General features: G+C 35.7%; 1 protein-coding gene and 1 pseudogene across 11 annotated transcripts in view; one reads left to right on the forward strand and one right to left on the reverse strand.

The window, feature by feature from the left end:
- The window catches only part of BCAS3 (BCAS3 microtubule associated cell migration factor), a 584,262-nt gene that overhangs the window by 74,739 nt on the left and 483,838 nt on the right, over window positions 1-25,685 (forward strand). For all 11 annotated transcript variants that reach the window (XM_032871859.1, XM_032871862.1, XM_032871866.1 and 8 more), the window contains exon 7: window positions 15,544-15,616. In XM_032871859.1, the coding sequence (XP_032727750.1) occupies window positions 15,544-15,616 (73 nt within the window). The remainder of the gene's footprint in view (window positions 1-15,543; window positions 15,617-25,685) is intronic.
- LOC116875915 lies at window positions 19,353-19,563 on the reverse strand (annotated as a pseudogene).

Genomic DNA, 25,685 nt, shown 5'->3' on the forward strand with positions numbered 1-25,685 from the left:
GGAAAATTGTCTGCTTATCTCTCTGAATATTGTATTTTTTTTAAAAGATTTTATTTATTTATTTGATAGAGATCACAAGTAGACAGAGAGGCAGGCAGAGAGAGAGGGAGAAGCAGACTCCCCGCTGAGCAGAGAGCCCAATGCAGGGCCCGATCCCAGGATCTCGGGACCATGACCCAAGCCAAAGGCAGAGGCCTCAACCCACTGAGCCACCCAGGTGCCCCTGAATATTGTATTTTAAATTCTTTCTGTCCTCCTTCTGTCATTGCCTTTATTTACCATGTTCATATAGAAATTTTTGTCAGGAATTCAGTACCAGGTGAATAACCTAGCTAGGAAACAGGCAAAACCTTCACAAAAGGAAAAGAAACCCACACCAGCTACTTTTTGTTTTTGTTTTTGTATATAAGAACTGATAAGCAGCATATGAGGACAACAGGTGTTTAAAAAACAAATAGAGGGGCGCCTGGGTGGCTCAGTGGGTTAAGCCACTGCCTTCAGCTCAGGTCATTATCTCAAAGTCCTGGGATCAAGTCCCGCATCGGGCTCTCTGCTCGGCAGGGGGCCTGCTTCCCTCTCTCTCTCTCTGCCTGCCTCTCCATCTACTTGTGATCTCTGTCAAAAAAAAAAACAAAAAAAAAAACCTTAAAAAAAAATCTTAAAAAAAAAAAACAAAAACAAATAGACTGGGGGTGCCTGGGTGGCTCAGTGGGTTAAAGCCTCTGCCTGCGGCTCAGGTCATGATCTCAGGGTCCTGGGATCAAGCCCCGCATCAGGCTCTCTGCTTAGCAGGGAGCCTGCTTCTCCCTCTCTCTCTGCCTGCCTCTCTGCCTAATTGTGATCTCTCTCTGTCAAATAAAAAAACAAAAAACAAATAGTCTCTTGGGAGTGTCTTGCATTATATGTGAAATACTATATTATTTGAATATAGATGTGTATTTCCCTGATGATGAGTGAAATAACTTACACATCTACTGCAAACTCTAGAGCAACCAAAGGAGGAAAAAAGGGGAACAAACAAGAACAAAACCAAACAAGTGGAGTTCATCAGACAATAGAAGGGATAAAATAGAATGTTAAACAAGACTTAGTTAATCCAAAAGAAGACAAGACCTAATTATATGCTGTCTATAACAAATAAATGTTAAATATAAAGATACCAATATATTTAAAATAATCCAGAATAGAAATTAATCATAAGAAAGTTTAAATTCTATATTAATGTTGGGTAAAGACTTTAGAGCAAGTATTCTCAGGGGTGAGGAGGGACATTTCATAATGAAAACAAAACAAAACAAAACACCCACATCAGTTCTTTGGAGGACAGGGCAATCCTAAATGGGTATTCACTTAACAACAGAGGCATTATATATAGTTTTTTAAAGTTTTTAAAAAAATATTTCTTATTTATTTATTGTCAGAGAGAGAGCAGGCAGAGTCACAGGCAGAGGCAGAGAGAGAAGCAGGCTCCCCGCCGGACAAGGAGCCCGATGCGGACTCAATCCCAGGACCCCGGGATCATGACCCGAGCCGAAGGAAGCAGCCCAACTGACTGAGCCACTCAGGCGACCCGAGAGGCATTATATTTTTATATATATTTTTATTAAAGTTTAATTTTTTTTTAATGAATCACCCACATACCTAGTTTTAAATGACAGATAACCAAGGCTTGACAAAAATTAGTCATCCTCTACTTCATAGGCAGAGTGTGAAGACCCAAGGGAGGGAAGATAGTTGGTGTATCTGGATAACCTCAAGGAGGCTGCTAGTGAGGCTGAGGCAGAATGGGCGAGGGGTATTAAGAGATAGATGGGAGCTAAGTAAATGAGGTACCAAGGGATGTGTTTATAAGTATTTTTGGCTTTTACTTTCTATCTCTGAGTGAGAGAGGAAGCCACTAGAGGATTTTGAGAATTAAATCATTCAGGCTTGTATTTTTGTAGAATCATGATATCTGCTGTGTGAATAGAGGGTAGGGTATAGGGCTTTATGTTCTTTGGTTTTGGAAAATTCTTATATTACTTATAATTTCCTTCTGTTTTCCCTAGTCTCTCTTTTTGGAACTTTTACAAGTTAGATATTGGGCATCTATAACTTTCTCATTTAATTAAAAAAAAAATTTCCATTTATTCTGTATTTTGGGAAGGATTTGTTAAAATTATCTTCCCAGTCTATTGAATTTAACTTAAATAATCTTAAAATTATAAACATTATTTGACTTTGATATGGAACTGTACATGATTACGTTTGTATTTGTGGTTCAGCAATTCAAATAAAAGGCTAGTGATCCCTTGTACTTATTCTGAGGCTATTTTGTTTTTTAGACAACCTTTCTCTAAAGAGGTTGAGGCAAAATTTCTTAAATCCTTATTTGTAGTATTGGCAATCCCTGCTAAAGTGTAAGTAATTAACATTTTGAATGAAGTGGATTATTTTTTATTCTAATGCATATATATTCCAATATCTTATTTTGAAAAACATCAAGCCCCCGGAAAGGTAGAACGAGTAGAATGATAAACTCCTATTTATTAATATTTATTTTGGTCACATTTTAGATAAAAAGGAGGAAAAAGCCCACTTCTAGTCTTAACCACTCTAATTAGCCACTATCAATGTTATGTACATGGTTTATTTCCTTTGCCACTGAACGAATTTCTCATTTGCTTCAATTTTTTTTTTAAGATAAAAAAAAATTTTTTTTTTATTTATTTGACAGACAGAGATCACAAGTAGGCAGAGAGGCAGCCAGAGAGAGAGGGGGAAGCAGGCTCCCCACTGAGCAAAGAGCCCGATGCGGGGCTCGATCCTAGGACCCCGAGACCATGACCCGAGCTGAAGGTAGAGGCTTAACCCATTGAGCCACCCAGGCACCCCAACCATTTGCTTCAATTTTTTTAATGCAGGTATAATTTACAATAGAGAAATGCAGAGAATTTTGTTATAGTTTGTTTTGACAGATGCATACACACTCCTGTAACACATATTTCCATAAAGATGGAGATCATATCCATCACCTCAGACAGTTCTCACACACCCTTCCCAGTCATGCTCATCTCCTCCAGAGGCCATCTATTCTGATTTCTTTCATTTTGGAGGGAGTAGCTTTCCCTGTTCTTGATGATGATGTGTATATCAGTATATCTTTCCTTTTTATTATTGTAATATTCCATTGTATGAATATACTAAACTATCCATTGTTCTGTTGATGGAATTTAGGTGAATCTAGTTTTGAGCTGTTATGAATAAAGCTGTTGTGAACATTTTTTTTTAAAAGATTTTATTTATTTAACAGAGAGAGAGAGTGATCACAAGTAGGCAGAGAGGCAGGCAGAGAGAGAGGGGGAAGCAAGCTCCCCGCTGAGCAGAGAGCCCAGTGTGGGGCTCGATCCCAGGACCCTGAGATCATGACCTGAGCTGAAGTTAGAGGCTTAACCCACTGAGCCACCCAGGCACCCCTGTTGTGAACATTGTTATACACGTCTTTTTGTGTCCTAGAGTTTGAGTCCCTATTTGAGTGTGTGGAGACAAACAGTGGAGCATGTATAATATGAGGCTCTGTTAAGTGTCTGAAAAAAAAAATAAATCAGGGTAAAGAACTAGAACCTGATTGGCGATGATCTTTCTTTCTTTCTTTTTTTTTTGGCAAAGATCTTTCTGATTGGAAAATGTTTTTAGCGTGACTTAAAAAGAAGCATGCAAGTAAACTAGATACATGACTAGGGCATAGATGGGTATTTCCAAGTAGAGAGCAGAAAGTGCAGCATTCCTGAGGTGGAAGTGTGCTTGGCATTTTCCTACATGGGTGAAAAAGACAGTTAGGTCAAAGAGATATTGGCCCCATGGTAGAAAAGTAAAAGGGAAGTCAAGGATGTGAACAGGTTGGTTTATTTTGTTTGTTTGTTTGTTTGTTTACCAGAAAAGCAGATGAATGGATTGGCCATCCCAGAGTTGCCAGCTGCTGTAATCATTGCATCAGGTTTACTCAGTTGTTACCTGTTGCAGTACCTTGCTTAGTCCATTGCATTTATTATCTTTTTAAATCCTCACAACAGTCCTGTATGAGGTGTTGGTATTTATCCTCATTTTACAGGTGAGAGAATTAAAGCACTAACAGATTAAATACATTGGCCTTTGTCAATAATTTTATTTTTTTTTTTCAGGAGAGAAGTTGATTCTAATTTTCTGACAGTAGCTTTTTTCAGTGGCCAAGGCCAAGGGTAGCAAAGGAAAGAATTCAGACTCTCTTTCAGGTTCACATGTGGCATTCAGTACCACACCAACTTGCACAAGTTATTTAGCCTTGTTAATATCAGTTTAATCCCCTGTCAAATGGATGGTTTGTGCTGTGTGCTTGTTAAGGTCTGATGCGTCTAAACTGTGAAGGAGCCACAAGGGCCACATCATCAAGGTGAAATATGATGCCAATCAGTGTTAAGGGAGACTTCACATTTTAACTAATGGGGGAATGTAATAAGGCTAGTAGTAATGAAACAAATGTCTTTAATATATTAAGCTTTTTGAAACTGTGGAGGCTAAAATGTATATACACATTTTGGATATTTGAGGCAAATGGCAAAGATCTCTTTAGTGGTCATATTTAGATAAAACTGTTCAAGGCATTATGATTTCTGTCCTGTTTCTCCCTGTGGTTGGTTGATGGACCTGCAACCTCCATCTAGTTTCCTGAGTCTGTCTCCTTTCTCATCTCTTTTATTTCATCTCTGTCTTCTCTGCCTTAAAAAATTCCCTGCTTAGGTAAGAGATAAATATGAGGATTACCCAGTTTATAATGGGGATTATTTTGTAACATAAGGAGAGAATTTTTAAAGAAAATTTTGTAAGAAAATAGAACTTTTTAGTGGGAAAAGATCCTGACAGAATCTAAAATTATTATACAATAAAATTTGCCTATGACAATGGAATCATAGTTTCTAGCTAAATTTTAGATCTGTAAAATGTTACTACAACTTGAAGCTCACATTGAGAGAATTTATAAGGAAAACTGGACATGACAAACTGGTTGAATTAAATCCTTTCTTTTTCTTTTCTTTTTTAAAAAAGATTTTATTTATTCATTTGACAGAGAGAGGGATAGCACAAGCAAGGGGAGCAGCATAGGGAGAGGGAGAAGCACACTCCCTGCTCAGGGTCTCAGTCCCAGGACCCTGGGATCATGACCTGAGCTGAAGGAGGACGCTTAATGAACTGAGGCACCCAGGCACCCCAAATTAAATCTTTTCTAAAAGAAAATTATTTCAGCAAAATAAAAAATGGGGTGGAAGGCTTGTAAATGGTTTAATTAACTGATAAGATGAATAAATTGTTTAGTGAAATTTTCTACAAAATACTGTCTCAGTTAAATTTTGTTAGTATTAGCATACTTTAAATCTTTATATTTAAGAGATCATTCTCCACATCAAAAGAGTAGAGTTGGATTTGTATTTGCCTCTGGATCTGCTTTTGGATCTTCACAGAAGTGGTTTCTATTTGATGTCTTAAAATCTTTAAGACTGATTTATGAGCTTAAACTCTGGTTCAAATGAGTTTAATACTGGTCCGTATGGTGGGGGATATTATTTAACATTTTCTGACATGTAAACTATCTTAAATTTTGTTGAGGAAAAGAGGAGTTGTAACTTGGGGGGCAAGCCCATTTTCATTACTTTAATTGTGCGATTTATTAGGATTTTAAGCTTTTTATAAATGTTTTAGTGTTATAGGACAGAATTAAAAGGATTTAGAATAAAAGGAGTTTAACAAAAGGACTTTGCAACAGGATTGCAATAGTTTTTATATTTGATGGATTTGGCTAGCCGCTTTTCATTTCAATCATAATGCTACATTCTGTTAAATGCTGTAGAACAGGTGTGTGTAACGTCATTCTCTCTATTGAACATGCAAATAAACAATTTTATATATAAAAAGTTAATCCTCTACAATTTGGAGGATTACATTACGGGAGGGTGGTGACTCCATTAGGCATCATGGAGAGTACATGCTCCTATTTCTACTGCATGAAAAATCAGGTTAATAGCTACAGTGTTCATGAGATGGTAGAATTTTTATACTAACACTTTAAAAACTGTGTTTATTCAAACCATCTACAATACATTATTTAAAGCAGAGTTAAGGTTTTGTTACCTAGTTTTCTGACTCTGAAATTAGAATTTTTTTTTTTTTTTAACTGAAGAGCATGACTCAAATGAATTTGGAGGTTCCATTATTATTTGTTTGCTTATTGTTGACTCTGGTCTTTTCTGCCTGCCTGGTTTTGGTAGTAGTTATGTTGGAGGTTAAGCCATTTGCAAGTTAAGGTTTTATTTTGTGTTTAAATTTTTGCTTGGCTCTCTTCGAATATCTGTGAAGAATCCAAGTCTTCAGTAATTGTTGGATGGCTGACCTTCTAGTGCAAAGTCAGGAGTACTGATATAACCTGTTAGGTAGCTGAAACCAATGGGAGTTCTTCCATTCAGGTTTGAGAAACACAAAACCATCAAACCATTCTCACCAGTATTATTTGCATTTTAAAGACATGATGTTTCATTCATCAAAATATCAAATTGTTATGTATAATACAGGTACAAATTGTAAAGGCGTTCTAGACACCAGGAAGTAGAAGTAGAATGGTTATTGTTGAAGGTGAAGGTGAAATATGTTAGGAGTGAAGAATTGGGCTTCCATAGATGAAGTTCACCTATAATTAATTTGGAACATAAATACTGTGGGCTTTGGACAAGTTAATTGTTAACTTGTACTTGATTGAAGTTATATTGTTAATTGTGAAATTTGATTTATTTGTTGAGCAGGAGTAACAGTACAAATCTATAGTAAATTAGTAATTTGTAAAGACTTAACACATTGATTGTTATAAGCTCCTAGAAAGTTAAATAGTGAGAACTTTATTCATAAATACTAATTGTGTTTTTTATCTTTTATCATATTCACATGTTAGTATAGTCTGTCAAGGAATGATACAGTTAGTCTTAACCTATTTTGTATAATTATATTAACAATTTAAAAATGTCATATTAGGTATATCATGTCACAATCGAAATGTATAACCATTAGCCTGTCTCTTCTGGATCAGTCCCCATTATTTTTGGAGTGTTCTGTTAACATGGATTCTAAACATTACAGCTACTTTTTATCAGCCAGTGAAAAAATGAGACATTGTTAATAGCATGCTGAAGTCCCCTGGCTACCTCTTCTAAATATCTTTATCCTAATCCCCTAAGAGGTATATCCCAATTTTTGAAATTGATGTTTATGAGGTTAGTGTGTAATGTAACTGAATATCTGTATGTGTATGTATGCACATCAATGTGCATTCTTGCACTGGTGTACCCATATATGTGCACAACTTATTTCTACCTTTTTCAAAATTTTTAGTTGTAGTAAAAATCATGTGAAGTTTACCATCTTTAGATCACCATTTGGTTCAGTAGTGTTTAGTATGTACATAGATCTCTAGAACTTTTTCAACTTGTGAAATTGAATGTCTGTATCCATTGTGTAACAGCTCTCCATCTCTCCCTGGCCCAGGCCCAGCCCACGGTAACCACATTCGACTTTCTGTTTCTATGAGTTTAACTACTTTAGATGCTTCGTGTTTAAGTAGAGTAATGGAGTTGTCTTTTTGTGACCGGCATATTTCACTTAGCATAATGTCCTCAAGATTTATCCATATGTAGCATATAACAGGATTTTCTTCTTTTTAAAAGCTGGATAATATTTCATTGTGTGTATATAGCACATTTTCATTATCCATTCAATCCATTGATGGACATTTGGGTTGCTTTCACCTTTTGGTTATTGTGAATAATGCTGCAATGAACATGAGTATTTAAGAGTTTGGTATGTCTTTTTGTAAAAATTAATATTTTAAGAGCAGTTTTATTTGTATAACAGAATTGGATGGAAAGCACAGAGGGTTCCTTTGTACCCCCTGCCTACCCTCCTATTCTCCCACTATCCACGTCTTTCCATGTTGACACCTAAATTGATACATGATTACCACCCAAAGTCTATAGATTATATTATAATTCTCTACTGGTGTTATATATTCTATGGGTTTTGACAAATGAGTAATGCCATATACCCATCATTATAATATCATACAGAATAGTGTCACTGCCTTAAACATCATTTGTGCTCTATGAATTAATCTCTCTTTCCTCTAACCCCCTGATAACAACTGATCTTTTTATTGTCTCCGTAGTTTTAGGTGCCTCGTTAGCGCAGTAGGTAGTGCGTCAGTCTCATATTGTCTCCGTAGTTTTGCCTTTTCCAGAATGTCATATGATGATCACATAGTAGGTAGCTTTTTCAGGTTGACTTCTTTTACTCAGTGGCAAATTTAATTTTCCCCCATGTTTTTATCATGGATTGATAGTTCATTTCATTTTAGTCCTGAATAATATTCCATTGTCTGGATATATCACAGTTTATCCACTCACCTACTGAAGGATGTCCTAATTGCTTCTGAGTTTTGGCAACTAGAATAAAAATGCTACGAAGGGGGTGCCTGGGTGGCTCAGTTGGTTAAGCAGCTGCCTTCAGCTCAGGTCATGATTCTAGGGTCCTGGGATTGAGCCCCGCATCGGGCTCTCTGCTCAGCGGAGAGCCTGCTTCTCTCTCATTCTGCCTGCTGCTCTGCTTACTTGTGTTCTCTTTCTATCTCTCTGTCAAATAAATAAATAAAATCTTTAAAAAAGGCTACAAACATGTGTGCAAGTTTTTGTGTGGACAAAGCTTTCAATAACTTTGGGTAAATACCAAGGAGTGTGATTACTGGATTGGGTGGTATGAGTATCTTTAGTTTTGTAAGAAACTGCCAAACTGTTTTCCAATGTGGCTGTACTATTTTGCATTCCTACTAGCAAGGAATAAGAGTTCCTGTTCTCCAAATCTTTGCCAACATTTGTTATGGTCATTGTTATGGATCTTGGTCATTCTAATAGGTGTGTAGTGATATTTCGTTGTTTTAATTTTAATTTCCTTGATGACATATGATGTGGAGCATTTTTTCATATGCCTGTTTGCCATCTGTATATCATCTTTGGTTAGGTGTCTGTTCAGATCTTTTTTCCATTTTTTGATTTGGGTTCTTCACTTTCTTATTGTTCAGTGTTGAGTTCTTTGTATGTTTTTAATAACTGTCCTTTATCAGATGTGTCTTTTGCAAAGATGTCTCCTGACTGTGGCTTGTTTTCTCATTCTTTTATATACATACCTTTTTAAAAAAAAGATTTTATTTATTTATTTGGCAGAGAGAGAGAGATCACAAGTAGGCAGAGAGGCAGGCAGGGGGCAGGGAAGCAGACTCCCTGCTGAGCGGAGAGCCTGATGCAGGGCTGGATCCCAGGACCTTGGGATCATGACCTGAGCTGAAGACTGCCGCTTAACCGACTGAACCACCCAGGCGCCCTGATATACATACTTTTTTTTTTTTTAAATTTTAAATTTTTAATTTTTTATACACATATATTTTTACCCCCAGGGGTACAGGTCTGTGAATCGCCAGGTTTACACACTTCACAGCACTCACCATAGCACATACCCTCCCCAATGTCCATAACCCCATCCCCTTATCACAACCCCCCTCCCCCCAGCAACCCTCAGTTTGTTTTGTGAGATTAAGAGTCACTTATGGTTTGTCTCCCTCCCAATCCCATCTTGTTTCATTTATTCTTCTCCTACCCCCTTAACCCCCCATGTTGCATCTCCACTTCCTCCTATCAGGGAGATCATATGATAATAGTCTTTCTCTGATTGACTTATTTCGCTAAGCATGATACCCTCTAGTTCCATCCACGTCGTCGCAAATGGCAAGATTTCATTTCTTTTGATGGCTGCATAGTATTCCATTGTATATATATACCACATCTTCTTTATCCATTCATCTGTTGATGGACATCTAGGTTCTTTCCATAGTTTGGCTATTGTAGACATTGCTGTTATAAACATTCGGGTGCACGTGCCCCTTCGGATCACTACATTTGTATCTTTAGGGTAAATACCCAGTAAGAGTAAAACCCAAATTTTTAATATTTATAGAAAAACATTTATAAACCAATCCTAGCAAGTTTTCTGAAATAATAGATATTTTAGGAAGTTGCAAAAATACCAGAGAGGGGTATTGCATACCCTTTACCTAGTTTTTCTTCATGGTCACCTCATATATAAGTACAGAATAATATATAAACCAAGAAACGACATTGGTGGACAGTAACTAGAATTACATAACTGGAATTACACAGTATGTAAAGTTTTGAGATTGGCTTTTCCATTTAGCACGATGTTCTTGAGGTATATCCAAGTTGTTTAACATATGAATAGTTCTACTTGTGTATTGATTAGTATTACATGGTATAGAGATACTCATCTGTTGTATGACATCTAGGATGATTTCCCTTTCGGGCTGTTTCGAATAAAAGTACTGTAAAACTTTGTGTACTGGTTTGTGTGGACATAATTTTTTAGTTCTTTGGGATAAATGCCCAGTACTGTGATTGCTGGGATGTATGGGAAGTATAAGTTATTGTTACTCTTTTTTTTTTTTTTAAAGATTATTTATTTATTTGAGTGAGAGAGAAAGAATGAGTGGGGAGGAGGGGCAAAGGGAGAGGAAGAAGCCAACTCCCTGCTGAGCAGGAAGCCCAATGCAGGGCTCCATCCCAAGACCTGGGATCATGACCTGAGCCAAAGGCAGACTACTTAACCATCTGAGCCACCCAGGTGCCTCTTTTGCTGTTTTTAAAGAAAACATCAAACTTTTTTTAAGAGGGGTTGTACTATTTTTCATTTCCAAGAATGCACGAAAGATTTAGATTTTTTGCGTCTTCACCAATCCTTGTTATTACCATGATTTTCTGTTTTAGTTATTCTAATCGCTATGTAATTATATGTCATTTTGGTCTTAATTTCAATTTTCTTGATGGCTGATAATGTTGAGAATCTTTTCCTTGTTTTATTTGCCATCCATATCTTCTTTCCAGTGTAATATCTTTTTATTTCTTTTGCCCAGTTTCTAATTGGATTGTATTTTTTTTTCAGTGTTGAGTTTGAGTTTGTATTTTGTGGGTATGAGTTTTTTTGTCAGACATGGGTTTTCTAAATATTTTTTTCCCCAATGTGTAGCTTGTTTTTTGTTTTCTTATTAATTTTTTTGCTTGTTTTTAAGAATTTTAATTCCAGTTTATTGATTTTTTTTTTTTTTTGGTCCTATGCATCATACTTTTTGATGCCTGAGACCTCTTCACCAAACCCTAAGTCCTGCAGATTTTCTTCTGAAAGTTACATAGTTTTACATATAAATCTGTGATCTGTTTTGAGTTAATTTTGGATAAAGGTCCAGTTTGAGGTCCAGTTTTATTTTTTTCCTGTGCATGTCCAGTTGCTCCAGGACTACTTGTTGAAAAGACTGTTCTTCTCTGTTTAATTGCTATTATACCTTTATAAAAATTAGTTGGCCATATTTGTGTGGGTCTGTTTGTACTCTTCTGTTTCCTTAATCTGTGTATCATATCAATTATATATTTCCATGTATTTGGATTATCTTTCATTTCTTTTATCAGCATTTTGCAGTTTTCAGTATATAAATCCTACATGTGTTTTGTTAGATTTATTCATTTAATTTCCTTTGAGCAATTATAAATGTTACTTTACTTTTTAAAAAAAGTTTGATTCCAGTTGGTGTAATAACAGTGTAATGTTAATTTCAGGTGTACAAATTGTTGTTGTACAGTTAATCTCATTATTAGTTAATCCATTACTAGTATATAGAAATACATTTGATTTGGGGGGAATCTGGGTTGCTCAGTCAGTTAGGCATCTGCCTTCAGCTCAAATTATGATCTCAGGGTTCTGGGATCAGGCCTCGTGTCTTTGTCTCCCCTGCTCAGTGGGGAGTCTGCTTCTCCCTCTCCCTCTGCCTCTCCCCACCCCCTCCTCCTATTCTCTCTCTCTCTCAAATAAATAAATAAAATCTTAAAAAAAAAAAAAAAAAGGAAACACGTTTGATTTTTTGTTTGTTGATCTTGTCTCCTGTGACCTTGCTGGATTAACTCACTTATTAGCATTAGGTTTTTGTTGTTGTTGTTGTTTGTTTGTTTTTGTGGTTGTTGATTCTGTGTATTAGTCATGTTATCAGCACCCAAGGATTTTATTTCTACCTTTCTTATCTGCATGCCTTTTTTCTTTCTTTCTTGTCTTATTGCTTTAGCTAGAACTTCCAATTGTATGTTAAATAGCAGTGATGAGAGTGGAGAGTCTTGCCTTGTTCTTCACCTCAGGGGGAAGGCATTTAGTCTATATGGTGTTAGCTGTAGGGTTTTGTGATATTATTAATACCTAAAGCAGCCATCGGAGTTCCTGATTCTGTAAATAGCCTGTTTTTTTCTCCGTGGGGGCTTGTAGAAACTTCTTGTTATCACTATCATGAAATGGTGCACATTGATGTTGTTTGTTGAATCTATTGTTCCAGACCTTCAGAGAGCTCATAAAGTCATTCTTTTGTTCTGGGAAAAAGTTTTGGAATATTTCACAGATGATTTCTTCATCTCTGTTTTCTCTCTCTCTCTCTTCTTCTTTTTTTTTTTTTTTTTCCCCTTTTCTCTTCTCCTATCTATAAATTGGACTTTTGACCAGAAGTTGACTTTGGGCTGTTCTTTTAACATTTTATGTGTATGTGTGTATATATTAATGCTGTTTTCCTCTAGTTTTTACATTTTTGCTGAGAAATTTTTCTCAATTTTACCTTTGTCCCTTGTGTTGAGTTTATTAAATAATCTATCTTGTTTTTTTTTTTAATTTCTAGGAGCTCCTTTTATTCTCCAAGAGTCCATTTTTCATTGCATTCTTATATTATTCCATGACTACATTATCTTCTCTTGTATCTTATAAATTATTAGTGATTATATGTATATAGATATATATGTAATTTTTGATGTTTTTCTTCCTGTTTAGAGTTAGACACTTGCAGATGATTGTTTTCATTGTCTGCACGTATTTGTGAGTGGCAAACTAAAAACCTGATCAAAAGTTCTGTGTTGAGTTTGTCAATTTTTAATTTACTGTTTGGTGCTTTGGTTGTACTCTTTGGTGGAGCTTTCTGATTGACAGTGTCTTTTGGTCTTTCTTCATGGACTGACTTGTTAAATTCTCCAGAGAAAGCTCACAAGCTCTTTTACAATCTCCTAATTGTGTAAGGATAAATCTCAGGTGTACCCAACATAATCAGGTATCAAATTGTTTAAGTCTCAGATTTTTTTTTTCCCCCATGATGAGCTTGAACTTTTACTTAGGGCTGCTAAGTTAGTCATCAATTATCTGTTTCCAAAATTTGTGGGCATCATTATATAGTTTTCAACCTTGTTTGATTTAATGTACTCTAACTGGAATTTTCAGAAGGGATAAAATGAAATGCAGGTCTTCAGTCTACCAGCTTGTCTCAGAAGATGAAACCATTTACTTGTCTCTTCTGGAATTTGTCTCCTTATTTAAAAACAAAGCAAAATTTCAGGAGGAATTAATATATTTGTATGGTTTGAAAACTAGAACATACAAAGTATATGGACAGTGAAAGCTTTTTTCCCTATTTTTGTTCCCTGTCTTTTGCATTTTCCATTTTCCCTCCCATAGGTCACCATTAGTTAGGATTTTTTATGTATCCTTAGAGAGTGTGTGTAGGTTTGTATATATGCAAATAAGTCTTTCTTTCTCCATGTTATACAAAAGATGGGATAGTATTCTGTATTTTTCTATTTGTGTGTGTGTGTGTGTGTGTGTGTGTGTGTGTGTGTATGTTTCCACTTTATATTTTAGCTTTCATTTAATATTTCCATGAAGTATACATTTGTTTTTTTTACAGCTATGGGAAATACTTCATTATATATTTGGAACTTAGTAGTCTTCTGCTGTTACAAACAATGCTATAGTGAATAACTTTGTATTCAAATTATTTTCCTCATGGCTAATTATATATGTAGGGTGAAGTCTTAGCAGTGATATTTCTCTCTTAAAGGCTATTTGCATTTAGAATTTTGATTGATATGGCCAGAGAATTTTACAGGACTTTTGGATTTTTTTGAGAAGGTCTTATGTGAAGGTCAATGTATATTAGTAGAATTAAAAGTTTTTTTTTTTTTTTTTTTTTTTTTTTTTTTTTTAAAGATTTTATTTATTTATTTGACAGACAGAGATCACAAGTAGGCAGAGAGGCAGGCAGAGAGAGAGGAAGGGAAGCAGGCTCCCTGTTGAGCAGAGAGCCCGATGCGGGACTCGATCCCAGGACCCTGAGATCATGACCTGAGCCGAAGGCAGCGGCTTAACCCACTGAGCCACCCAGGCGCCCGAATTAAAAGTTTTTTAATGGAAAGTTTCTAACTTACTTAGAAGTAGTAAAAATAGTATAACAATCTTTAAGAACCTATTACCCATCATTTTATGGCTACTTTTAATTCATTAGCATCTATTCTCTTTCATCCAAAATATTACGAACTATCCCCTTCCAGATACTGTACCAGCCTCTTGGTTAATATTTTATTATTTATTTCCAAAAGATAAAGGATCTTAAAATTATAACCATAGTACCATTTTCACTTCTTCAAAATTAGCAAATTTCAATATAATTTTTCAATATAGTTTTACATGGAATTTCTCTCATGTGTGAGGTTGAGCACCTTTTTATGTGGTTCTGAGCCTTTTTGTATTTCCTGACTATTCTTCTGCTTGTTGCTGCTATTTTACATTGGTTTTATATCCAGTAATATTGTTGAGTTCAATTATTGTCATTATCCTGTCTAGGGCTTTCAGTATAGGGTTGAATAGGAACAGTTAATTGGGTATCCTTGTGTTATTACTCATTTTCATGGGAATGATCTAAAGCATTATCTATGATTTTGTTATATAATATTTTGTAAATAATCACTGGGAAAAGAAAACTTATTTTTGTTGTTTTCTTTTGTTCTTATCATGACTAGGTGTAGAATCAAATGCTTTTTTGGCATTTGTTGAAATGCTAATATAATGAATTACATTAATAGGTTTTGTAATGTGAAATTATTACTTGGGTAATCCAACTTTGTTATGAGATTTTGCTTTTTTTTCTAATATATTGCTATCCAGTTTACTATTTTTAAAAGGACTTTTGCATTTATGTATATTGATAATGGCCTATAATTTTATAATTTTTCTGTTCTTACCTCCCTTTAATTACTTTTGACATGAAAATTATACTAGTCTTAGGTAATTTATTGGTGAAGTTCAGGGTGGTTTTTGATCTCATGGACCGTGTGTATAAGATTGAAGCTGGTGCCAACTTTTTAAAAAAGATATTTTAAATGCTGTTTCAATTTTAAAAATAGTTATAGGTTTATTTATAGCTGTTTTATTTTTGTTCAATCAAGTGTATTATGTCAATTTGTCATGAATGTTTTGCTATCTTTTTAGCTGCCTATATTTTGAGAGCATGAAAATAATGGAAAGTGTAAAAGAATCCTTCTCAAAGTTTTATTTTACCTTTTATTTTATATTCCTTTTCAGGTACTCAAAAGTGTGACAACTTTGCTGAAAAAAGGCCCCTCCTTGGTGTTTGTAAGAGCACTGGATCTTCTGGGTAAGGAAATTAAAAAATTCTTTGAACCACAATTAAAAATTTGTATTGTTATTTTAGAGGGTGAATTTGGTATCTTAAAATCCTTGTTACTGTGAGACAATGCTCTTACAAGAAAGAAGAGAAAAGAATTAAAAGCATATTTAGGGTTTCCTGTGGCTCCAGTCTTGTGATTTCTGTTTCTTGTTTTCTCATATGCAGGGTGATAGCAGGAGACAAAAGAAAACAAGCGATAGATCAGAATTCAGTCTTGAAATAAAAGATTAGCATCATTAAGTTTTTTTTTTAAGTTTATGTGTTTTTTTTATCATAGTAACTTTTATGGAGACCAAACTAAAATCTTGGGAGCCTTGAAATTGTTCTGAATGTTGAATGTGCTGCAGTACCCACACACAGATCCTTTTGGAAAGGATGACAGCCTTTATTGAGTATTTGAGTAAATTCTCTGTTAAATCATTGACTAACCACTGAGCTACATAGACTTGGGGCAACCCAGGGAAACCAGGCTTTAAAATAATAAGAATTAAAGAAAAGTAAAACTGAGCAGAGATATTAGTAACTACACATTGTAGAGGGAGACAGATTTACAGAGTTGTTATACTGTATTATATTTATATAATTTTAAAGTTGAGTTTTCAACATAAAGTTAGGACACATTCCAAGAAACAAGGAAGTGTGTCACATTGAGGAAAAAAAGGGAGGCAGTAGGAACTGTTCTGCTAGTCTCTGGATGTTAAATTTTACAGATAAGGATTTAAAATATGTTCCAAGAAGTAAATGAGTCGTGTTTCTAAAATTAAAGAAAGTGTGGTAATAGTGACTCAACAAATAGAGCACCTCAATAAGGAGTTAGTAATTATAGAAAACGTAACGGAAATTCTGGAGTTGAAAAGAGCGAAAAGTGAAGTGATAATCTCACTAGAGGGACTCAGTACACGAGAGCACGAGAATTAGGGAGCTGATGTGTTTACAGAGGCGCTGAACAAGAGTGGGAGCTACAAAGAGGGTTAGCCGCTATGGTATAGCCGCTTTGTTGACTTCTGTTTTCCTGATGTTTAGCCCTCTGTAGTTCAGGGGCATGTAGACCTGTGGAAACTCCATGAAAAGATGTGTTCGTGGAAGGCATTCACCTACCTGCTGAGTTGGGTTTGCAGTTTTTGAAAGGTTTTCTACTCCTTATCAACCCTGCTAACGTTAGTATGATGAAAGAGATTGCTTTTGTTTTTACAAGATTCATTTATTGAGGTATCACTTTATAAAAAAATAAGGCAAAAGGAAGGGTAAGGTGATTATATGCAGTTGGTGATGGGATCATTTGTTGAGGGATGCATTTAATGGTATGGGGGTCATATTAGTTAGGGTTCTCCAAAGAAACAAAACCAGTATGATGTAGGGTATATATATGTGTAGTTGTATGGGGAGAGAGAGAGAGAGGGAGAGGGAAGTTGAGATTGAGATTTTAAGAAATTGGCTCACATGACTGTGAAGACTGGCAAGTCCAAATCTAGACACTGAGGGAAGAGTTGCAGTCCAGGTCCAAAGATGGAATTGTCTCTTCCTCCAAGGAGGTCAGTAGTTTTTCCTGTTAAGGCTTTCAACTGATTGGATGAGGCACACTCAGATTATAGAACATAATCTGCTTAACTCAAACTTTACTGATTTAAATATTAATCTTATGCAAAAACTACTTTCTCGGAAACATCTAGAATAATATTTGACCAAATCTGGTTATTGTGGCCTAGTCCTATTGACATATAAAATTAATCACCATAGGGACAGTGAATTTAGTCCTAATTACAATAGCATTTGCCTATTACAAAAAGTCTGTTGTAGATATTTATTTTCCTCCTGTTTCTGCTCCTGAAATTATTTCATAGTAGAGGAATCATTCTAGTAAGAGACTTTTATATGTTTGTATCATTTGCCGTGTTGTTTTAAGAGTGATTATTGATGAATAAATGTAAAGATACTTTTGAATTAAGTTCATAAGTCATTTCATGGACCGTAACTTCGAGCATGATATATCCTGTTGTTACTGGATATAAGCTCTCTCTTGCCTGTATGCTGTCTTTTTTCTCTCTTGTTTTATACCTTTCTTTCCAATGGAAGACAATGGCAGGAAATACCCGTTTTGTTTTCACTTATTTATTTGCTGATCTGATTACAATAAACAACTGTTGTGTGTAATATCTTTGTCAGAATGTTTATAGTCTCCAGAAGGACATTTCATGTAGGATTGTGTTTCTTTTTTTTTTTTTAAAGATTTTATTTATTTATTTGACAGACAAGAGATCACAAGTAGGCAGAGAGGTAGGCAGAGAGAGAGAGAGAGAGAGAGGAGGAAGCAAGCTCTCTGCGGAGTAGAGTGCCCCATGTGGGGCTCGATCCCAGCACCCTGGGATCATGACCTGAGCCGAAGGCAGAGGCTTTAACCCACTGAGCCATCCAGGCGCCCCAGGATTGTGTTTCTTGCAAGTGTTATGATTGTTGGTGAATACAATTTTCTCTAATCTGAGCCAGTGCTGTGTGTGTGTGTGTGTGTGTGTGTGTGTATTTCTATATTAAAGATTTTATTTATTTATTTGACAGAGAGAGATACAGTGAGAGAAGGAACACAAGCAGGGGAATGGGAGAGGGAGAAGCACGCTTCACACAGAGCGGGGAGCCTGATGCGGGGTTCCATCCCAGGACCCTGGGATCATGACCTGAGCTGAGGTCAGACACTTAATGACTGAGCCACCCAGGCGCCAGAGTATGTGTATGTTTTAAGAGTTATTCTAAGTGGGCAGTAGGTTAGCAGATGGTGATATTGAATAGACTAGACACTTTTTAATAACTCCAAAGCTGAATATAATAACAGAGAAATCTAGTTATAGGTCAATTCTTTTAGAATCTGTTTTCCAGATTCTGGGATTTTAAAAAAGTTATAACCCAAAATTTTTATGAGGCATATGCTTATTGACTGTGCTAATATAGCACTGGGGAATGGAAAGCAAATGTTGAATGCCTACTATGTATCAGGTCTATTAAATATTTTCCACTATGTAACATCATTTAATCTTAAAACAAGCCTCTGAAAGAGATTGTATTATCCTCATTTTATACATGAGGAAACTAAAATTAAGTGAGGTTCAGTCACAGTTAGTTGTGGACCCAGGTCTTTGCCCATTTTCCAAGTCTGTAGATGGAACATGCCTTTGCATTTAGGGTACTCTAACTTCTTGTTCATGTATTAAACTTACTTTCCTGTTTTCTGGGCAGTTATTTTTAGAGTTAATAAAGAATTATTTTAAAATGTAGCAAGTAAGTTATATTTACACACTTATTTAAACAGTAACTTCTTAGGAGACTTTTTGTTTTGTGTATATTTTGTCTCAGTATTTCTGTAGAAATGGAATATACTTTTGTTGTTGATTTTACTTTTATTGTTTTAATCAGTGTGATGTATACTGTTTTGCAGCTACTTAGCTGCAGTTTTTCAGAGTGTGAAGGGACCTCCCTGATTGTTTCTTCTTCATGTGAACACAATGTTTAGTAAACACAAAGGGAATCTCCTTTGCATGATAGCAATAATATACAAAGGACACAGGCATTGGGAAATAGAACTAGTTAATTTAAGAAACACTTAAAAATTGTTTTTGTTTTTGTTTTCTATTATGCACTGCAGTATTGTATAACCTTGTAGAAGGGGTAGATGGGCATAAAGGACTTATTTTTCATTAATCAGCGAAATGCTTCCTTAGCTGATGTTCTCTAAGTCCTTTGACACATAGTAAGATGAACTCCAGAGAGCTCCTGTGTCTTTCTTTTAAACTCCAGTAATATGAATAATGGACAGCCCTTTCTTCCTTGCCCCCCTCAGTGAACCTGTGGATGTACATAATGGCTGTGCCCAGAATAAACAAGCACATAGCCATGACACCCGTATTGGGTAGAATCTTGAACCACATTGTATTGCAGTTGCCAAGGCCAAGGAACGCTCTTATTTAATGAAGTTCAGTGCCAACCTTTGTCAAAAACGAAGTAATTTCAAGACAGGGCAGGTTCCCTAATAATATTCAAATAAATATCTGTTTTCATCTTAAATTTACCTTGAAAAAGAAAGTAAGTTTAATAGCTAAATAAGAATAAAGTCTTAATTTAAAAATTAAGGACTATTCATTAAATATAATACAGTTAGTTCACAGTATTTATTTTTTGCAGTTTTGTTGCAGAACTTGGATTGGCAGAATTCCATGGGACTGGTATTTGGTAGCCACTGCCTGAAAGCAGTAGTTATTTAGGTAGAGGTTAAGCAGTGTTTCAGTGTCCTGAAGTGTTACTGAATAGACTTTATTTCAAGTTGTGTATAAAGTAAATAAAATTCTGTTAATTAAAACTAGGAAGATGATTGCTTGGAATTATAGGTATGCAATGTTTCTTTTTGTGGTGAAATGTCACAGATGATGTTACATATGATAACATGTATTTTGAGTTTTGACTAATTTTCATCCTGTTGTGTTCATGCAGTCTGATGAAATCACATTTTGGGCTGGTGTTACTTCTGCAGACATGAGAGATTTAAGATGTTCTTCCAGTTTTGGGTGCTTTAATATATCAGCTTTCCAAACAGTTCCATGACCTTCTTTCAAGGACCAAGTCTTTCACTTGCCCATCTCTGGTATTTTTCACTCCTATGGGTGTTCTGCATTTTCTTCTGGCTCTCTGCTTGGCTCTGTGGCTCTCTTTCTTGTTTTCAAAGAATGGTCTTTTACATCTTTGGCATACCATTTATCAGAGCTGCCACATTGGCATAAAGGTTTTTAATGCAATGGATCAGCATAGTAGGGTATCCAGTATCATGGATTGCTCACGGGGCTCTGGACTTTATATCTAGAGTATGCCCTGTTCATCTGATTGTGGATGTAATGAAATCTTAAGGAAACAAGATGACTTTACTATTACTACTTAAGTACTTTCTCTCATGTGGCTTAGAGATACACTTTATATATCTTGAAATGTTGTACTGCTTTTAGTAAACGAAAGTCACTAGCATGAATGTTAATCATGCAGCATTTACTGTATTCACTTTCTTGCTTAAAGCAAATTTTTAATTTTCTTATGGGGGAAGGCAGAGAGCCAGAATATTACACACTTGACTTAACGCTTACAAAGTTTTAAAACACATGCTGGACAAATCTGTAAACTGAGACACACATTATTATGTAATATTTTAACCACAGAAAGCTTGAAAAATGTGTTTATTTTAAAAAATAGTATCTGAACTATGGACACTCCTAAGGTGTGTGTTGCAAGGTCATATTTACAGACATTACTGTATATTTCCTTGTGATCCTGAAATTGGTACAAATCTCGAAAGGCCCACCAAAATGTTTGCATATAAGTGACCAAACCAAAGGAATGTTGGCTTAGTTTTTTAAAGAACTTCCTTACTTGCTATTATATGCTACATGTATCCCTGAAAACCTGGAAACAGATGAATACTCAAACTGAGTAATTTGAGGAAAGTTCAAGTCAAATATGTGGGAGCTGAGACTTTTTACCATTTCTAGGCAAGGGAAGAGAGCCATTAGCAGAAACTGTGAAGGGAGCCCTATCAAAAGGTTCACATACAGAAACTCTGGTGTAAGGATTTGGTTTACCTGTAATAACCTGACAGCGGAGCACTGAGGGGTATGGCAACTATATACTTTCATTTCTCTAAATGGCTCCCTTAGGCTGAACCTAGCCAGAAGCCAGAGGCTGAGTTCTGAAGGTTTCGAGAGCCCGCTGAAGCAATCCATACTGTATGGGTCAGTCTCCCGTGGCAGGGAGCAGGGTGCAGACAATACGGAGTGTATTGGGAGGAGCAGCACACTTCTATTCAGTAAAATTCCACACTAAAACAGAGTTTATGGGGAAAACAAATATGGAGGAAATTTCTGCTGTGTTGTAATCATAGCAATAATACTAATTAAAAGTTAGAAATTTTAAAAAGAAATGTTAATACTAATTAAAAAAAAACCACTAGTAATAAAGAATTTTACCGAAAAAGGAAGTGAAGATACTTTTTTGTAATGGGTGTGTAAAGAAGTGTCGAGACAGTTAAATTCGGGAGAAAAGAGCAAAATGGACAAAGACCGTATAGAAACAAGTTCTAAGTACATTGTATGCCTAAGCATGCCTTAACACATGGTCAGACTGAGCCATAAAGAACCTGGTTCCTCCTGGTTTTCTCTGTTCAGTTGAGCTAGAGTACTTTGTATTCAATTGCTGTTGGGTTGTAGCACAAAAAATTAAAAGGCTGTGAATTTCATTTATTAACACAGCTTCCTGATATACTGACATAATCCCCATTTAGAATAATAAATAATACCAAAAAACCTGTATGAACATGCTTTTAATGGCTTTATTGAAGTATAATTGGCATAAAATAAGCTATATATAAAGTGTACGGTTTTGTGTTTGACATATGTATACACCTACGGAAACCATCACCCCCAAAATATTCCTTGTATTCCTTTATAACTCTTCCGTCTCAGCTCCTTTTCTTTAGATGTCTAGTGATCACAATAGGTTAGTTTGCATTTTCTATGATGTTTATGTAAATGGAATCATATAGCATCTTTGGTCAGGCTTCTGTTATGTAGCATATTTATTTTGAGATTCATCCATGTTGTTGCATTTATCAATAATTTATTTTTATTGCTGACTAGTATCATATCATGAATATTGATTACCCATTCACCTGTTGATGGATATTTCAGTTGTTTTGTAGACTTTGGCTTTTACAAATAGTGCTGCTATGAACATAATTTTCAAGTATTTGTATAAACATATGCTTTTTTTCCCTTTGGGACCAATACCTGTGAGTAGAGTGGCTGAATCACATGTTAGGCATATGTTTTTCAAAGTGGTTATCTTATTTTTACAGTCCTACCAGCAGTGTATGAGATTTCTAGTTCTACTTCCTCACCAACAGTTGGCTTTTTATCAGTCTTTTTAATTTTAGCCATTGTAAGAAATATGTAATTGTCTTTCATTATGATTTCATTTTGTACATTACCAATTTTTAAAAAGTATTTATTTTAGAGAGAGAGTGGGGAAAGAGGCAGAGAGAGAGAGAGAGGGAGAGAGAGAATCGCAAGCATACTCCCCACTGAGCATGAAGCCTGATGCAGGGCTCGATCTCAGGACTCTGAGATCGTGACCTAAGCTGAAATTGAGAGTGGGACGCTTAACCTACTGAGCCACCCACGCGTTCATTGTACATTACCAGTTTTTGAAAAAAAAATTCTCAATCTTCTAAACTCAAAATGGATGAAAGATCTCTCAATGTGAGACAGGAATCCATCAAAATCCTAGAGGAAAACATAGGCAGTAACCTCTTTGACATTGGCTATAGTAACTTCTTTCAAGATACGTCTCCAAAGGCAAGGGAAACAAAAGCAAAAATGAACTTTTGGGATTTCATCAAGATAATAAGCTTCTGCACAGCAAAGGAAATAGTCACAAAACTAAGAGGCAGCGCACGGAATGGGAGAAGATATTCCAAATGACATTACAGAGAAAAGGCTGATATCCGAGATCTATAAAGAACTTCTTTAACTCAACACTCAAAAAACTAATAACCCAGTCAAAAAATGGGCAGAAGACATGGACAGACACTTCTCCAAAAAAGACATGCAAATGGCTAACAGACACATGAGAAAATGCTCAGCTTCACTAGCCATCAGGGAAATGCAAATCAAAAGCACTATGAAATATCACTTTACATCAGTTAGAGTGGCAAAAATTAACAGGAAACAACAAATGTCGGTGAGGATGTGAAGAAAGGGTAACCTTCTTACACTGTTGGTGGGAATGCAACCTGGTACAGCCACTATGGAAAACACTATTGAGGTTCCTTGATACTAAGAATAGATCTACCCTATGACACAGTAATTGTACTACTAGTTATTTACCCCAAAGATACATACTTAGTGAAAAGAAGGGGCATGTGTACCCCAATGTTCATAGCAGCAACATCCACAATAGCCAAACTGTGAAAGGAGCGGAGATGCCTTTCAACAGATGAATGGATAAAGATGTGGTTCATATACACAATGGAATAATATTCAGCCATCAGAAACAATGAGTACCCACCATTTGCATCGACATGGATGGACTGGAGGGGATTATGTTAAGTGAAGTAAGCCAAGCAGAGAAATACAATTATCATATGGTTTTACTTATGAGTGAGACCATAACTTCACTTATGAGTGAAACCACTTTTAAGTTTCACTTAAAAGTTTCATTTGTGGAACATAAGCACTAGCATGGATGACCATAGGGGAAGGGAGGGAAATCTAAAGGGAGAAGTTAGAGAGGGAGATGAACCATGAGAGACTGTGGACCTGGAGAAACAATCTGGGGGTTTCAGAGGGGAGAGGGGGATAACAGGGTGATGGGTATTAAGGAGGGCACGTGCTGTGATGAGCACTGGGTATTTACTTAACTAATCAGTCACTGAACACTGCATCAAAACTAATTATGTACTATACAGTGACTAACTGAACATAATAAAAAAAATTATTCTTTAAAAAATTTTTCACTCTTCAATTTAGTTAACTCTTCTTTCATATCTTACTATTATTTGAGCATTCTGAGTTTGTGACTTTCTGATTCATAGTGTTGTTTCAAATCTGTAATTGCTTATTATACAAATACAAATTTGTATTGCAAATCTGTAATTGCTAGATAAACATTATTGTATTGTAAGAAATAAGCAGTATTGATTTACTATATGTAATGGTTCTTGAAAAGCCACAACTTTATACCTTTCTTTTTCTTCTTGATATAATGGAGCTTTTGCACAACACACAGAAATTGAATATGAATTAAGAGTAATATTTCTACATATGGTTTCAGGTGAAGCTACCACTTTAGCTTAATCAAAACAATAATTTCTAGTCAGAATATTGTATCAAATAACTTTGAAACATACACTACTGCCAATTATTACAGTAATGTTTTTCAGTGAGTGGAACTTCCAGTCACATCTCTCAATGTTCTTGTATAGGGCCTTCCCTCTTGAATCTTTCTTTCTTTCTTTTTTTTTTTTCCATTCAAGATTTTATTTAAACTCAAGTTAGTTCACATGTAGTGTAGTATTAGTTTGGGGGTAGAATTTAGTGATTCACCGGTTGCTTATTACATCACCCAGTGCTTATTACGTCAAATGTCCTCCTCAGTGTCCATCACTCAATTACCTCACCCCCCCACCTACCTCCCCTCCAGCAACCCTCATTTGTTCCCTATATTTAAGAGTCTCTTATGGTTTTCCTCCAGAAAGGAGGAATTATTATAATTATTTCAATTGTATTATAATTAAAATTATTATAATTGTTTCTTAAATTTCACATATAAGAGAAATCATATAGTATTTGCCTTTCTCTGACTGACTGACTTTACTTAGCTTAATACAATCTAGTTCCATCCACCTTGTTGCAAATGGCAAGATTTCATTCTTTTCACTTGAATCTAAGCTACTTTCTGGGACTTTAACTCATTTATCAGGAAATATACCACAGTCATATGCTTGATAGATATTTGCCTGCCGGGTCCCCTATATTAAGTCACAATCACCAACATTATATGAGGGTGAAAGTCCACATGGGAAGAGACACTTAACCATTCTCACTTTCCCAACTGAGCCCAACACTGGGCCAACTGAGAAGGTGGAATATGAGAGCGGGAGAGAATGGCAGAACCACCACCTATCCAATCCCCAGAATCCTGAGGAATAAAGTGGTTATTGGTCTAAAGCATTACGATTTCTAGTCATTTGTCATATAGCAATAGATACATGAACCATATTAACCATTTATGTACATACCTAGTGGGAAGGATGACTCCTGTTTACAGTCACTGCTTTTATATGTTTAGGAATAGTCTTTATTATTATTATTATTATTATTATTATTATTATTATTATTTTGTGAAACAGAATTTACTGTGGCTCTCGTTATGTACATGTGAGATACATCTGCCTGGGCCAGCCAGGCTCTCAGGGTTCGCACGAAAAAAGCCGAAGTACATTTGGTGGGGCCAG

The sequence above is a fragment of the Lontra canadensis genome, unplaced genomic scaffold (genome assembly GCF_010015895.1).
Source record: "Lontra canadensis isolate GAN:19392208 unplaced genomic scaffold, GSC_riverotter_1.0 scaffold43, whole genome shotgun sequence".
NCBI lineage: Eukaryota > Metazoa > Chordata > Mammalia > Carnivora > Mustelidae > Lontra > Lontra canadensis.